Below are 16590 nucleotides of genomic sequence, written 5' to 3'. Positions count from 1 at the left end.
GACCATATTTTGCGCTCTCCTCTTTCACCCTCAATAAAAGGTTCTTTAATTCCTCCTCACTTTCTGCCATCAAGGTTGTGTCATCTGCATATCTGAGGTTGTTGATATTTCTTCCGGCAATCTTAATTCCTGCTAGAGATTCATCCAGCCCAGCCTTTCACATGATGAATTCTGCATATAAGTTAAATAAGCAGGGAGACAATATACAGCCTTGTCGTACTCCTTTCCCAATTTTGAACCAATCAGTTGTTCCATATCCAGTTCTAACTGTAGCTTCTTGTCCCACATAGAGATTTCTCAGGAGACAGATGAGGTGATCAGGCACTCCCATTTCTTTAAGAACTTGCCATAGTTTGCCATGGTCGACACAGTCAAAGGCTTTTGCATAGTCAATGAAGCAGAAGTAAATGTCTTTCTGGAACTCTCTAGCTTTCTCCATAATCCAGCGCATGTTTGCAATTTGGTCTCTGGTTCCTCTGCCTCTTCTAAATCCAGCTTGCACTTCTGGGAGTTCTTGGTCCACATACTGCTTGAGCCTTCCTTGTAGAATTTTAAGCATAACCTTGCTAGCGTGTGAAATGAGTGCAATTGTGCGGTAGTTGGAGCATTCTTTGGCACTGCCCTTCTTTGGGATTGGGATGTAGACTGATCTTCTCCAATCCTCTGGCCACTGCTGAGTTTTCCAAACTTGCTGGCATATTGAGTGTAGCACCTTAACAGCATCATCTTTAAAAATTTTAAATAGTTCAGCTGGAATACCATCACTTCCACTGGCCTTGTTATTTGCAGTGCTTTCTAAGGCCCATTTGACTTCACTCTCCAGGATGTCTGGCTCAAGGTCAGCAACCACACTACCTGGGGTGTATGAGCCATCTTTAATGTTAGGCATTGATAATCTCACTCTTCTTAATGTGAACCTATTTAGTACCTATGTACAAATGATCAATGGCTTGGGAATGTTCTGCAGCCTGATCCTGGATCAAACACTGCCACTGGAGACTCAGGTTTCCTCAGTGGCTACTTTTTCTAGCTACAGTTCCCTCTGGACAGATATGGCCACTGTATGTCATGCTCTGTTAACTTCCAAACTGCATTATATCAATAGACTCTGAGTGGGGCTGCCCTTGAAGATGACTCGGAAACTTAAATTGCTCCGAAATGCAGCAGCCATATTACTGGCTGGGGTTCTGTTTAGATCTCACATAACCCGTTTTAAAACAGTTGCATTGGTTGCCAGTTTGTTTTTAGGCCCAGTTCAAGGTGTTCACGTTAGTGTTTAAAGCCCTAAAGGACTTAGGTCCCTGGTAATTCAAAGACCACCTCCTCACCTACTGACCCTTGCCCTATTGGTAGTTCTGCTGCCCTCAGTAGAGGAGGGGTGGCCCAGGAAAGGGTATTCTCTGCGATACCCTCTAGATTGTGGAACTCTCTCCCCACAGAAGTGTGCCTGGCAACCTAAGTTTCTGACAAATGTAGAAGATGCACTTTTTTAAACCTGGCCGTGAGCAATGAGATGTCTGTTTTTAGGACCCTCCCTATTTCAGTCAGCATAGACAATATTGAACGAGATGCACCCTCCCTATTTCAGTCAGCATAGACAATATTGAACGAGATGCACCCTCCCTATTTCAGTCAGCATAGACAATATTGAACGAGATGCACCCAAGGTCTGACCTAGTATAAGACAGCTGCCTACGTTGCTATGACAATCGCAGTCACCGGGTGAGGTCCTACCTCAAGTACTTTCATCAAAAGAACATACAGATTATAGGACCTTTAGCAGTTTCCCTCAAACTCTGGAATATCCTCCCAATAGAAGATGCAGAGCTCTTCCAATCTAATTCTTATCTAATTCAAAAAAGAATGCAATTTATTTTTATTGTGGAGAGCAAGTGGCTTTTGAATAATGCTGGGCAATCTTTTTATTTTCTGCTTACCCATGAATTTTTGCTTTTTGGAGATGCGATTCTGGGGCTTTTCCATTAACCTTTTCTTCATAAGCTGCCCAGGCTACAAAAAGACAGCATGAACATTTGGATAAATATGTGAATAAAAATTGCGTTGAGGGGCATTTTGTGGTGGCCTGCCTTTAATAACTGCACAGAAGGGGGAATAGATGAAACTGCATCCTCACTACACAACCACTCTCAACACAGGTTTCCTTCCATTTGGAATCTGGAAACTCAAGTGATTCTGGCCCCCTCTTCCTAGCATGAAATCTGTGTGTATTATTTTCTAACTTACATCAAAGTGGCATGGCTTCTAACAGCCACTGTCTATGGCTATGTTTCTCCAGATTCCATCAAGCTCAGTCACTTCTCAGCACCTGCCCTTTGTACCTATGGCTGATGTGTCACTGTGGCATCATACACACTCCACAGTACTTTAAATGTATGCACTTTTGCTAATTAGGCATTGTAGGAATGTGCTGCAGTGATTATGACTGATTCAATACCCAAGCCTATTAAAGTATGTATTATCTTAACTACCTAGTAACATAGCATCGGTAACAGATTGCACGGCTATTGCAACAGCCTTGTGGCATGAATGTGCAAGCAGTGGTAACTATGGATGCTTCCAGTGTCTTTGCACTATATTACATAGGATGCAATCAGCCTGAAAAGCTATCTATTCCTGTTAGGCTTTATAGTCTCCTTTCTCTTTAAGCCTCCTACATAATTTGATTTGATACTGCAACATGTACAAATACTGATAGTTTGGCCCTCTATTGACAGGCTTCTCACTGTCCAGGGGAAGAAGGGTGATTGGTCATCCTGTCAATATTTAGGCACACAGAGATACTGTTTCCCGGGTAAGCCAGACAATGGGACCACATTTCAGGTTGGTGTTAAAGCCTGCAAATGTTTTGAATCCAAATATATGGTTGAATTAAGAGCAAAGACGCAGAAGCCAACCTGTTCTTGCAGATCCTGCATATTATCTCCTCTCTCCCAAATTGCACTGTGAACAGGCTTACGGACAAAGGTAGACCAAGTGGGAAGGACTGATCAACCTGGTGCCTTCCATATTATAGGACTACAACTCCCATTGCCCTTGACCAGTGGCCATACTGGCTGTGGCTAATGGTAACTTGTTTTCAAACATTGAGTATGGGAAACTAAAGGTCAAATGCCTTCTCTGAGCTGATCAGTCATTACTTTTCTAGCCAGCCCAAATGCAGCATCCTGGCCAAGCATCAACTTACCAAAATCTATTTGGGGTTAATGATGCTGCATCTCTTTGAAAAAGTCCATGCTTGCTTTATAACCCTAACGCTGCAAAGGATGAGACGACACAGTTTCTACTGAATTCCATTTCCTTTTATTTATTTACTTCAAATAATGCCACCATTTTACAACAGAGGAAGGATCCAGAGATCTGTGAGATGCCGTCTCTCCCTCGTTTCCTACAGAAGAGGTGACATGAGCAGGCCAAGGTTGTCTCACGTAGCTGCTTATCTGACTCTGAAATCCACCTGCACTTGTGCAGATTTTTAAAAATCCAAGTTTCAGGCAAACGTTGATCTAGAGAACGGTTAAAAAAACTTGGCTTATACCTCTCAGATACAATATTTTAATTTTTTGTTCTTGAACCTGAGAAACGTTTCATCTGTACAGGAGTCCCTGCTGTAAACAAACAGCTCAGGCTAGCTAGAAGATGACGAGCTCTGAGGGAGAGGGCTAGGCCCAATGGTGCAAGGCTCCTGTCTGAGATGGGAAACATCTTCCCCTCCATTTTGAAGTGCTCTCTTTTTCATTCAAGGAGGCAAATGGCAACCCGCAAACAGGACATCCTTTAAGAATGATTCTTAAAAGAGAGAGAAAAACGATCCAACAACACACATTCTGGTCTTTATATAATTGCAAAGAGACAAAGGTTTAAAAGCTGGCTATCCCCCCTCCCCCCTTTTTATTTTTATTTTACACAGGTTTACTTCTCAAAGAAAAGGCTACAAAGGAACAGCTCATGGCCACCTGGCCTACAAAAGGCATTGCAGGGCAGTGGGTGTATGCAAAGGTTCCAGTAAGTCATGGGTGCTCAGTTGCAAAATGCCAGGTAACCTTTTAACCGGGTTTCCAGCTAGTTTGCCTTTCCCTTTGCCTCCCACCCACTAGCTCAGAAGAAGAGCCTGCGGTGACACTGAAGATGAGAATCCTGAAAAGGCTTTAAGTATTCAGGCAACAGGAAAGAAATGGCCGTACACAGGAAACTGTCACAGAGGCGGTTTGGCTAATAAAGGAACCCATTTTTCAAAGTCACAGCTTGGGAGAAGCGAGACCAGGAATATCGCTCTGATTCCAAGATGCAGCGTAACCATATCTAATCAGTTCCAGCTCCTCAGACTGGCCAGATGTGCAAAAGGCAATTCAGTTCAGTCAAGCAAGGAAGTAAGGTGGAAATATCACACAGCTCTTCAGATAACTGCTATGTCCAAGGCCTTAGTAGGTGTTTAGAATCAAGAGGAATATGGTTGCCTTTTGCCTCCTAAGACAAGTCTAAATGTTAGTCTAAGAGAGCATGCCTTTTAGGTTACATCTCCAAGCAGGAAATCGAGAACTGTAAGCTCTTCACATATATACATTACATAGCTCTCCTTTGGAAGCAAATTCTCCAAGATGGCTTGAGTTGGACCACACCAGCTCCTGTCCCAGAGATAAGGATTTCATCTACCATTTATATCCACCCCAAACATTTCCCCTCCCGCCCCTCAAGTTCTTATGCACACATTCCTTTATTTACTTAAAACAACAACAAACAACAACAACTTTTGAGAAAGTCCAGCAAGAATCTCTGATGATATATCCTGCCTAGAAAAGCTCCTTCTCAGCATGTGCTCCTATGTCCCATCTGGACTGAAATCATTTGTTAATTTTCTTAAAAAAATTAAAATATCCCAAAGAGGGGGGTGCCCCCTATTATTTCGCCCCCCATAAGTCATTGCTCCCTTGACACAAGGAAAATGTATAAAAAGGAAAGTCTATGGCAGCCATTTTAAGTCATAAATGAATTTCCTATCATAACTCCACCCCAAAATGCTCACTCTCCACAGGAAATTAACCCTTCATTTGCAGAGAAACTTAACATCCATCCGTCCGTCCTTATTTGCAGGAAACTAAATCCTGTCAGATACACCAGGATAGAACTCCTGGAACATGCACCAATTCCCAGGGACTCCCATGGGGCCAGAGTGGTTCCAAAGACACAGCGACTGCCTTGCTGCTCCTCTTCACATGGTCCCGTGACTCCTAGAGCCCAGTTCAAACCAGCCCATCTTCTCCTGTGTCAGATCCAGGTCCCGTAGTCGGATAATGACCTCCCCAAGGAGGATGTTCTCCCAAAAGCCCTCTTCACTCAGGACACTCAGATGAAGTTCCCGCTGGTGGAGGTCTCCTTTAGGAATCCCATCATAGACAAGCTGAAAGATACAGGAAGTTTCAGGACATGAGCTAAAACTCACTCACACTCTCCTTAGAAAGGTGGAAGAAGTAGTTGCCTAGAACAGCATTCTCTGGCCTCTATAGCAGAAGGCCAGACTATAGTAATTCTGTGTATTCTTCAGTAATACGTATGCATCTTAATGCAGATGCCCGTCTGTCAGAGAAAATGGAAAATGATAAATGCACACACGCACACACGTATAATACCGAGTCTTTAAGCTTGAACTAATTCAACTATGACAGCAGTCTTGATAGGAATTTTAAATAAAGGAGGGGTGTTTAATCCCTGGCCCAGGAGCATGGCCTGGCCCCAAGTAAATTCTGACCTCCCCAAGACCCCCAAATTTGACAGCAATGGCAAGGGGGGGATTAAAAGTAGACAGTGCTAATGTAGGTGGTTTAAATCTCTCTGCCCACCCCAATGCCCTGATGGGGAAGCAAACCACCCCCTCCCTAACCTGCGTGTGTGAATTCACACAACTGAGTGTATGGGATGTTCACATCCCCTGCTGGCATGCTTCTGCCAGAGGATTGGACAAGGGTGAAGGTGGCTCTCAAGCCAACCCCCCCACCCCCGCCTTATATTGTAAGGCTATACCGTATTGTAATAAATTGTCCATGTTGCCACTCCATAGCAACATTAATAGATTTCCAAGAGATGTATAATGGAGAATCAGTTCATACTGTCCTCTACCCTGCAATACATTAACTCAAAATATGTCTGGACTTTTTTTCTTTTTTTTTTTAGCAGCTGGATCTTTCACGAAAGAATGTTGGCTTTCATAGCTAATTAATTGTTTGATAGCAACTGTGTGTTGGAGGTTTCCCACCCACCCCTGCTTTAGCCTGTAAAGACAAGGTGTGCGGCAGCATACCATTTCGTTGTAAGTAGGATTGCATGTTTTTCTAGCGACTTTCGTTTTCCTCTTGGTGGTTTTCTGGGGATCGGGCAGAAGGTAGATCTTAACATACGGGTCGGGATCACTGCCATCTTGAATAGGCTGCTGGAAGAGAGAAAGTCAAGCCCAGTCATCAGTTGTTTGCGCCACATCAGGCTGCAGAGATTTGAAAAGTTTGGCCAGTGGCCGCCACTGGGACATAGACACAGTTCAGCACTTACCAGGCCTCGGATATGCATCACCATGATAAACAGCTTGTTGTTCTTGTAGGAAACAGACAGCTTCACCTCCCCACCCAGTTTTCCAACAGGTTGGGACCATGATGCATCTAAGAATAAGGAACAGGGAGCAGTGTTGGCATGGAAAACTACCATGTCTACTGGCAAAAAAAGAGAGGAAAGGCACTACACCCACAGTAAACAGGTGTTAGCGCCTTTCCATAAAGGCCATCCTCTGGAAAACTTACTATTATTTTTTAAAATAAAAAATACAAACAAAAACAATAAAATCAAAATCAGTACTATATTATGCCTCTGTTGCGCTTTATACTGTTTTAATTAATACAACATCTCTCCTCTGCACTACCCTATACCTGCATAACATAGTTTAATGACCAGTCTTACAGCACCATTCTGAACCTCCAGTCAGGTCCTGACACAAACTTCCAGCCTCTACTGAATAGGAAGATCCTTTCCATGTGCCCAGCACTTTCATTTTATTTGCCAAAGAATGAAGCTGTGGCTATGATCGACTTCACTCCAAGGCAGCTGCATGAGAGCATTGCCCTCCCTCAGTACTGGCCAGCATGCAGAGCCAGAGTGTTGAAGCAGATAAGTCCTGCTGCTTGTGTCCTACAGATATTTACCAGGCAGTTTGGGTGCTGGATTGGTGCCTGCAGCAACTTCGTCCCTTGGGAGGGGGTGGAAAAATGTGTATACCAGGTCACACTGCAAGAGAAGCACACCATCAGGCCACAGTTTTACTCCAGTAGCAAGTCACCTACTTTTGATATGCCCTCTGACATGAAGAGAAAAGCTTGGTTGGGCATGTTGCTTCAATTCACATAAATAACTTACTTTCATAAATAAGCTAATTATTTCTTAGGCTTCAGCTATGAAGACTCCTGCAGTTCCTTACTTGCTTAGAATGGTTATGAGCAGGCATAGGCAAACTCAGCCCTCCAGATGATCTGGGACTACAATTCCCATCATCCCTGGCCACTGGTCCTGTTAGCTAGGGATCATGGGAGTTGTAGGCCAAAAACATCTGGAGGGTCGAGTTTGCCTATGTCTGGTTATGAACCTTAATACTACAGTAGCACATAACCTCAGTTATATAGATGGGAGAACTAGAAAACGTAACAGGTAAACCAGTTTGCACACCCAGAGGCCATCAGAACACACCCTTGATATTCCTTACTCTCAGCTCAGTTTTTGATACTATACTTACCAAGCAAGTTCTCTTGCCTCCTATGTGCTGAGTATTCTCCAGCAGTGGTTAAAGAAGGTCCCTTGATTTACATGTAGGCAAGGACAGAGAATGCTATCCAAAGCTTCCATATGTATTAACAAAGCTTGCTAAAGAGGAATGGCAAAAAGTGTGGAATAATTCCAGGGTCAGGCTTCTGCAGAAGCACTTAGATCAAACTATTCTACACTGCTGTGTCTGCCTGCAGTTCATCCTAAAGGTCTTGGCTAATGCTACCTCGCTCCTGCCTATTTACCTCGGCCACCTCAGGAGCTGCATGGATCAGATGCCAGATGTAGCCATTCAGTTCTTCTCTCCTCCTCTCAGCCACTGCTTCTCCTCGTGAGCGTCCAATCACAAACCTGCTAGGAAAGCTGGACAATTTGGGGAGGGTGGGAGGGTAAAGAAACAGTTAGGTGTTGGGCCCCATCTATCAATGAAAAGCAAAATCTCAACTGAAAAAGGTCTGCCAAATTTCTTTGCTCCCGGCTGCAACAGTACATACAAATAATTTTTAAAAGGATTTCTTCATGTCACATGGATAGCGGCTGTCTGACGGATCCATTTGGAGTGTTTCAGAAACGAAACTTTTGGTTAACATCATGTGATGAGGACCATTCACAACCAAACAATTAAGCACACATATAATTTTGAGAAGATAGCCTGCTGTATCACACCCACTGGATCACTAGCCAATCTGGTGAAAGAGATTCTTTCGGTTAGATCCTAAATGTGAACAAAATCCAACCGCTGAGACTTCCCAAGGAGAAAACATAATTTTAGTGCACAAAACCAGGGGAGCATAAGCAAGTTTCCGGGAAATGAATACAAAACTAGTCTTCAAAGGTTTGTGATTCTTACAGAGGGTGTGCAGAGTAGAGTGTCAAAAGAAAAAAGGAGTTTGTAAACCAAATGGGACTAACCTGGGGAGATGTGAAGAGGGGAAGATGAGACGCATCTTGTTGTGCAGTTCCTGGAACTCTTCAAAGGTACGCTGGATGTAGGTGACTTCGGAGGGGTTCTCTCGCTTCACCTTCACAATGTATATCTGCAAGGCAGAGAGGGAAGCAGTCCTTATGGTTCAGCAGCACCTTCTGAAGATGCTGCTCCAGCATGCAGCACAACTTGCTCTTGCGCTTTGGTGCAGCCATATGCTAGCTTCCCTAACACTGCCTCCACCACACTGACCACCTGCTGCACCAAAATGCCTGTGGAAGGGACTCACAAAGCCCTTGCTGGGATTGAAGACTTTTTCGTGACGGCAGAGGAAGACATCAAGGATCCGGCTGGACGTCTTGATCGTGTGAACACGGGGGGCAAAGGAGAGCACCGGTCGGGAGTCGGAGCCTGCAAACTTCATCTGCGCCAGATTGTGAATGAAGAAGTTGAGCTTCGTGGCAACACTGCCAAGGCTGGACTCTATCAACCTGCACAAGAGGATAAAACATCTGGTTTGTGGGTTGACATAGAATTGACTGGTCTACCCCCTGCATTTTCAAAGACTACAACAGACCTTTCAGAGAGCACACTGAGAATGAAGATTTCTCTGTGGGAGTAGCTTGGCGCACCAAGGTGGCTCCTGGCTTCCCTTCCCAGCCATCAGGATTCCCCTTACCTGGTGAAATAGGTGGTGGCATCTGCCTCAGAGTCCTGTGGTCTCAATGCATCATAAACATACTTTAGGTCTTCAAGGTCAGAAAGCTCAGGGATCCCACACGACAGCATCTGGGCACCAAAGAGGCCACGGATTAGCACCAGAAAAGAAAGAAATGCAAACACTCCAGACATGAGCTGTGGGGATTTCATGGATTCTGGAATGTGCCACATGCTAACTGGATTTCCCAAAACCCTCAGCTTTCTTTCAAAACACAGGAAAGGCAAGTTCCCAACCCTTTTAGTTATGGTGCATATCTGCAAGCAATGTCTGCTGCAGTCTCAGGAACAAAAAGGGGTCTTTGGCAATTCAATAGTTGGAGACAGGCTTTTGTGGTTGATGCTCGGCTTGTGTCCTTATCCCAGCAGTTGGAGGGGAGGGGGAAGCACTACAATTATTACTTATTTTTTACTAGAACTGGTTGTTTTGATGTAAAAAAAGTGGACATTTTTAATTTCACTATAAGCTGACAAAACCACACATGCAGGGCAGTGAGAGCGGCAAATAAACAATGACTTGTCAGTGAAAGTAAGCCGGAGTTCGTTGTTAGCTTGCTGATCTTAACTATGGGTTTACTTTTATGTGTGAATCCAGACATTGGTCTGGTTCATACAACATACTAAGTCAAACCTTAGCTCAGCTTGACCGTAGGCACATGCGGCTCCTCATCCAAGGAGCAGCGAAGCAGCAACAAGTTTCTATCTGAGAGCCTACACGTTTGTGTGCTGCATCTGCCAAGTGATTTTTGCTCTTACACAGACAAATACTTGCTGGGTGACCTTGGGCTAGTCACACTTCTCAGCCCACTCACCTCACAGAGTGTTTGTTGTGGGGGAGGAAGGGAAAGGAGATTGTTAGCCGCTTTGAGACTCCTTACGGTAGTGATAAAGCAGGATATCAAATCCTCCAAAAAACCCACACAAAAACTTATACCCTTTCCCTGGTTTGGATATAAAGAAGATCTGGATATAGACTGAGAAGGTTCTGTCATGGGGGAACTGCAGGCTTGGAAGAGAGAAGGCAGTTCTTTACTCCTCAGGTCAAGTCTGATGGTCACCATTGTCTCTGTCTCCCTATGCAAACCCTTCAAGCTCCTGCAAAGAACAGCTGAAGTCTTTTCAGTAATAAACATGATGCACTGTCTGGACAAATGCACTGCTACTGGAGAGCAGAGGCAGCAGGGAAGTAGAAACTGGGTGTCTCACCAGGCCCAAAAGGTTGAGGAAGAGATGGGTATGTTTGCGGATCAGGTTGTAGGCCTGGCAGCAGAGATCTACAAAGTCATGGAAGCGGCTGGAGGGCTTGTCACCGCCGTTGATGACATAAGCCATGTCTGATGTGAAGACAAATGGAGCTCGGTCCCTGTACGGAAGAAATGTGCAAATGCCACAGTGATGTGGCTAATCCCAGGGACAAAAGAGTCACTATGCTTTCATTTCTGAACATACCTTAGTTGACCCAGAGAGTGCTAGATCCCATTAGATCCACACACAACACATTATTCTGAAGGACTTTGGAACAAAAGCCACATGCTTGGTATCAACAGCAGGAAAAAGCTTGAACGCATTTGACAGATAATGGGTTTTGCATTCACTGAACAAGGGCATCACAATGTGGAAACCGATAAGCCACATTCCACCGGCAACCTGCTTCACCAAGAACATTTTGAAACAGGCTGGAAAATATGATGTTTAAGGGGTGGAAAATAGAAGCTTTTTTATCAAAAAAAATCTTTAGTAAAAAGTTTGGAACTTCAAGTCCAACATTTGTAAGCCAAATTGTCAGATTCCCTTTCCAGATAAAGCACGTAATATGGTGCCCAGCAAAATCTGCATGGCAGATAAGAACTTGTATTGGGTACCAACAATGTATACCCACCCATATCATTATTAATTAGCTACTGCTACAATGCAAAGGTAAAGGTAAAGGGACCCCTAACCATTAGGTCCAGTCGTGGCCAACCCTGGGGTTGCGCTCATCTTGCTTTATTGGATTCCGGGTCATGTAGCCAGTAAGCCGCTTCTGGCAAACCAGAGCAGCGCACGGAAACACTGTTTACCTTCCCACCAGAGTGGTACCTATTTATCTACTTGCACTTTGACGTGCTTTCGAACTGCTAGGTTGGCAGGAGCAGGAACCAAGCAACGGGAGCTCACCCCGTCATGGGGATTCGAACCGGCAACCTTCTGATCAGCAAGTAGTAGGCTCTGTGGTTTAACCCACAGTGCCACCCGCGTCCCTGCTACAATGTAGACTTTAGTTTATCCATGCAAACAGGAAGCTGGCAAGACTCCACAGGCTGTGGTGTGGAGGCAAGAGACCAGGAGAGTGACCCAGGAGAGGGGACCAGTGATTTATGGGGTTTCACGCTGCCCCCAAGGCAGGAGCCCGGGGAGGAGGGAGAGCCAGGGCAGTCCACACCCGAGGAACATATGCAGGGTGAGGTGGAAGAGGCTGTTCAGCTGACAAACAGGTCAACAGACTCCCATCTTGCCCTGCCCCACTACCTCCTAGACCCAGGAGGGTCTTGAAAAGGGAAGAGCAGTGACAATTTCCAGACAAGAGAAGTCTCAGATTGTGGGCAAGCAACCTGTCACGAGAGGGTATATAAGCCAGCAGGGGCAGGCGGGGTTTCCCTGTTGCTGTAACTGCTCCACAGGGCATAGACCTGTGGGCAGCTGCCTAGAGGCTAGAAGCATGTGTCTGTGTGTGTATCCAGAACACTGTGGAAGCTTGCTGTACGTGCTTTTCTTGTCAACAAAGAGTTAACTGTCAAGACATATGCCTTCCTCATCTTAGCCCACTTCTGCGAGTCCTGCAACTCCAGGGCTCATTCCTTAACACCGGCCAGAAGCGTGCACTTGAAATGTCTTAAGTATTTAAAATCTACCCTATTTAGTTTCACTTTCTTTTCATTTGCATCAATTTTGTTTCACATTCATTTGAGTTTCATTTGAGTTTTTGCAGTGAGTGCAGCGGAGACCCAGCTTGTTGCTAAGAACTGTGACACTTTCCATCCAAATGGCATGGCATTTTCAGGTGCTGCACTAAACAGGAACTGCATTTTATAAGCAATTTTTAAAAAGACACATCCTATAAAGCTTCCCATTGGTTTAAATGAGAGAAACAGCTGCATTCCTCCTCCTTGTAACAAATTCTGTTTCCCATGCAAATGTTGTGGAAAGTGCAGGGCTTCTACTACCACTCCAGGGCATCAGAACTGCCAATTTTCAGGCAGATCAGACAAAGAAGCCCCATATGATTGCTGCAGCCGCTGAATTAATATTTCCTTTGTTCAGAGCTGGCATGTCTTTCACAGTTTCACACATCTCAGTTCATCCTTTCCTTCCAGCCTTGCACACAGGAGTTCCAGAAATATATCAATTTGCAAAAATATTTCTATGTGAAACTAATGTGAAAAACTGAAACTATTAGTTTCATGGTGAAGCTAAACTACATGCTAGTTTAGCTCCACCTTCGTTTCCAAAAATAACATACATGCCTGCCCCCAGCACCGATAATTCAGTCGGCCACGCACACACAGCCTCTTTAGTTTGCTTAGAGTGCTCACCTCTTGATGTTGCCAAACATCTGAGCATGGCCCAGAAATCTGCCAAAGTCAATGTGGAACATGTGCCCTGTGGTCTTGAGCATGATGTTGTCGTTGTGCCGATCACAGATTCCCAGCACGTAAGTAGCTACACAGCAGCCAGCGCATGAGTAGATGAAGTTCTCCACTGCCTGGCAGATGAAGATGGATGTTATTAACACAGTAATGTGAAGAGCTGCACAGGAAAGCAGTAAGGCCAGACAAAATGCTGGAGGGAATTTTTTTGAAAAAGGTTCCTGCGTTTAGGGTCATCTGGGAATATTATATTACCTGCCTATATATTTAATATATACTAGCCTGTTTTCTAGAACACTCTGGGAACTTGAGATGTCAGAAAGGCACCTAAATCTACCTTGAGGTAACCTACCCTTAGTTGTATTTACAGCTAGCCTTCTACTGTGCTGTCTTTGTTTGAAGTCAGAACTTGTAGCCAGGCTTTTTCAGTACAATGGAAAAGCTCCCCACCCCCAAGCCATATTTCATATAATTCTGAATAACAAGTGAAAACATTTATGTTTACACAAGATTTTAAGATTAAAATGCTTGCTTGCTGCTTATTTACAGTGCAGTTTAGCTTCCTGGTGTTGTGTTTGTGATCTCCCTTGTGTCCAGATGTTTAAAACTGCTCAAATTTTAAATAAATAAAACCAAGGTGGCATCTCTCCAGTCCAACGTTTTGCTACGGAAATGAAGAAAAATGTGGGCCTGCAAGAAAAGTCAGGTGCACACCCACAAGTCCACATCGCAATGCTTCCACTTTGCTTATTGGGGTTGGCATTTGTCTGTCTCAGGAGACAATGGAGGAGTGCGCCTTTGGGGATGAGGTCAAACTGCGATGGAATTATTAAAACCATTAGACTCAAAAGAGGGCACAATGGTTTGACGTTAGCACAGTCTTTGATCATGACTTGGAGTGGCCTGGCTTTTTAACCTAAACCAAATGATGCTATTCTCGCTCTCTTCACCTTCTCGTATTCATCCTCTTTGGGGTTGTGCTTCTGTAGCCAGTCTGCCAGGGGACGATCCTTGAAGGAGCCTGTCACCCCATGCTCCACCTGGATCTTTCGTAGAGTCTCTGCGTTAGGAATCATCTCTACCATCCCTGTGAAACACAGCAAATGACTACAAGATGGGCAACAAGGGCCTCTTTCTTTCCCCCATCTAACACACATAACCAACAAAGAACCCAACTTGGACTAGTCTTTTTTTTTTTTTTTTTACTGTAAAATGTTGAATCATCTTCCTCTTGCATGTAACATTCAGCCTACATTTAGAACGGGTATGGGAAGTTCTCATCACCCTGACCAATGCTGGCTGGAGCTGACAAAGCTGATGTCCAACATTATCTGGAGGGCTCCTGGTTCTCCATCCTGGATTCTAATGTTCAGAGAAGCAACCACTACCTTCAATGGACAAGAAGGGAACTCTACGGTTCTTCCAAGGTCCAGGTTGGACTACCTACCCACGATCTCTCTAGAATGTTAGAGACACATGCACAGCAAGCCTCAAAGGATGCCATTATGGATAAACAATGTTTCTGTCATTGGCAACTTACTGAATTCTTTTACTAGAGAATGTTGTGGGGGCAATATACATACTTGATTTTTGAAATGACCATGACAAATGTATGGTAGTGGCTGCAATGACTAAAAATAGGCTATATTTTAGAGCAGGGCAGAGGAACCTCGGTCCCTCAAAGGGTTGCTGGACTGCAACTCCTATCAGCTCTGGGGCACACAGCCAACAGTCAGGGTGATGGGAATTGCAGTCCAACAACTGGAGGTCCATATGTTTCAAACCCTTCTTTCAAAGGCACTTGACTTTGATTACCAGATACTGAGGGCAAGCAGGTTTTCTGGCTATTTACTGTAGGGAGACAAGTTAGAGGCGGTTTTTTTAAAAGTTATTGGCCTTCATCCAGAGAAGTGATATAGAACCTTGGGTATCTATCCTAGCCCTGAAAGCACTGCTCCAACAGATTTCTCCAAGAACCTCACACCAGCCTAAAAACAATGTGAGCACAGCTGAGGAAGAGGAACTGAAAAAGTTTCATTTTGTACTTGGATGAAAACTTACCTCGACCTCGACCAGTAGAAAAACAGCGGAATATGACCATGCGCATGTCCAGGTCTTCTTGCACCCAGATCTTGTTCATTATGCGGATCATCTGCAAAGTTAGCATGTCCTGCCGGAGGTCATCTCCGCACTGTGGAGAGTGAAACAGGGCAAGGCAAGAGGCAGTACTGGAAATCAAATCCCTGCTTCCAAAACCTTTTATTTAAGTGTGGAGAAGCAATGATGTGGATTCCCAGAGGTTCTGAAGCTATTTGGAAAGAGAGTTGGTTCCTGATACTCCAGACCCTGGAGGACTACAGTTTGGCAGGCAGGTTCAGGGGGAATGGGGAAAAGAGGCTAGAGGTTAAGAGAACAGCTTGATGAAGTGTGGAGAACCTTTCTGGCTCCTGGGGTCAGGTCCTAGGCCTGCAGGCCAAATTTGGTCCACCTGTCTTTTTTTTTTTTTCCTGCCAAAGAAGGATAGAACTTTCTTTTTGTATGCCACAGCAGCAGCAAGAATTCTTATTGCAAAGCACTGGAAGACACAAGATCTACCCACCTTGGAAGAATGGCAGATGCAAGTAATGGATTACATGGAAATGGCAGAAATGACTGGCAGAATACGAGATCAAGGAGAAGAGCAGGTGGAAGAAGATTGGAAGAAGTTTAAAAACTATCTACAAAAACATTGTAAAATTTTTGAATGTTGAGGACATTGAAATGAAACGAAGAGGTTCTAGTGAATAAGATAAATAAGAGTATGAAAGAAGGGATAGATATTGGACGAAAATCTGAACAATACAATATAATATTTGAAGGAATTTTTAAAGGATAAAACTAATAAAAATGAATTTGCTGAATTAAATTTAAAGTGGAATACAAGAAAGGAGGGCGGGTGGAAGTCAGGAAAATAAGGTTATGAAGTATATGAATTTGAAAAGAGTTCCTTTTTTTATTCTTCTTTTTATGCTAAATTTTTCTTAAGTTTTTTTAGGTGTGTAATATTTTTCTTTTTTCTCTTTTTTTATTATGTTTTGATTGTTTGTTTTTGTTGTTTGAAGGTTGGTGTTTGTTGATGTTTTGATGTTTATTGTCTTATTGTAATATTTTTTTCCCTTTTGTAAAATTAATAAAATATCATTTAAAAAAAAACAAATTTGGTCCACCTGTCAATCACCTGATGTTAGGTGATTATTCACTTTGAAGTCCCAAAGTCAGCAACATGCATGCAGGCCTTATAAAATGACCTTTGCCTGAGGCTATGGCTTTACTGCCCACCTGCTGCAGGTAGTAGAGCTGAAGCATGCTTAACCTTGCAAATACACAACCAGAAACGTACACTGAAATTCCTAGCCAGTGAAAATGGAGCCCATTAATGCTTTTATTTCATGGGTGCATAGTTTATTTTTCAAGACTAAAAACCTCTAATCACGTTTAAAAAAAATAAAAAAATGTGATGGATCTTAG

The 16590-nt window shown here is 43.8% G+C and overlaps 1 protein-coding gene across 3 annotated transcripts in view; it reads right to left on the bottom strand.

The window, feature by feature from the left end:
- Nucleotides 1–3298: 3298 nt before the first annotated feature.
- The window catches only part of PIK3C2B (phosphatidylinositol-4-phosphate 3-kinase catalytic subunit type 2 beta), an 89045-nt gene continuing 75753 nt past the window's right edge, over nucleotides 3299–16590 (bottom strand). For all 3 annotated transcript variants that reach the window (XM_079982323.1, XM_079982322.1, XM_079982324.1), the window contains 12 exons: nucleotides 15145–15274; nucleotides 14034–14170; nucleotides 13030–13199; nucleotides 10664–10820; nucleotides 9420–9529; nucleotides 9030–9231; nucleotides 8728–8852; nucleotides 8061–8178; nucleotides 7203–7284; nucleotides 6559–6665; nucleotides 6314–6442; nucleotides 3299–5416 (listed from right to left, as the gene is read on the bottom strand). In XM_079982323.1, the coding sequence (XP_079838449.1) occupies nucleotides 5228–5416; nucleotides 6314–6442; nucleotides 6559–6665; nucleotides 7203–7284; nucleotides 8061–8178; nucleotides 8728–8852; nucleotides 9030–9231; nucleotides 9420–9529; nucleotides 10664–10820; nucleotides 13030–13199; nucleotides 14034–14170; nucleotides 15145–15274 (1656 nt within the window). In that variant the 3' untranslated portion in view covers nucleotides 3299–5227. The remainder of the gene's footprint in view (nucleotides 5417–6313; nucleotides 6443–6558; nucleotides 6666–7202; nucleotides 7285–8060; nucleotides 8179–8727; nucleotides 8853–9029; nucleotides 9232–9419; nucleotides 9530–10663; nucleotides 10821–13029; nucleotides 13200–14033; nucleotides 14171–15144; nucleotides 15275–16590) is intronic.

The sequence above is a fragment of the Podarcis cretensis genome (genome assembly GCF_951804945.1).
Source record: "Podarcis cretensis genome assembly, chromosome: 6".
Lineage (NCBI taxonomy): Eukaryota > Metazoa > Chordata > Lepidosauria > Squamata > Lacertidae > Podarcis > Podarcis cretensis.
Note: the sequence above shows the minus strand (reverse complement) of the source record. Positions and strands in the feature narration are given on the sequence as shown.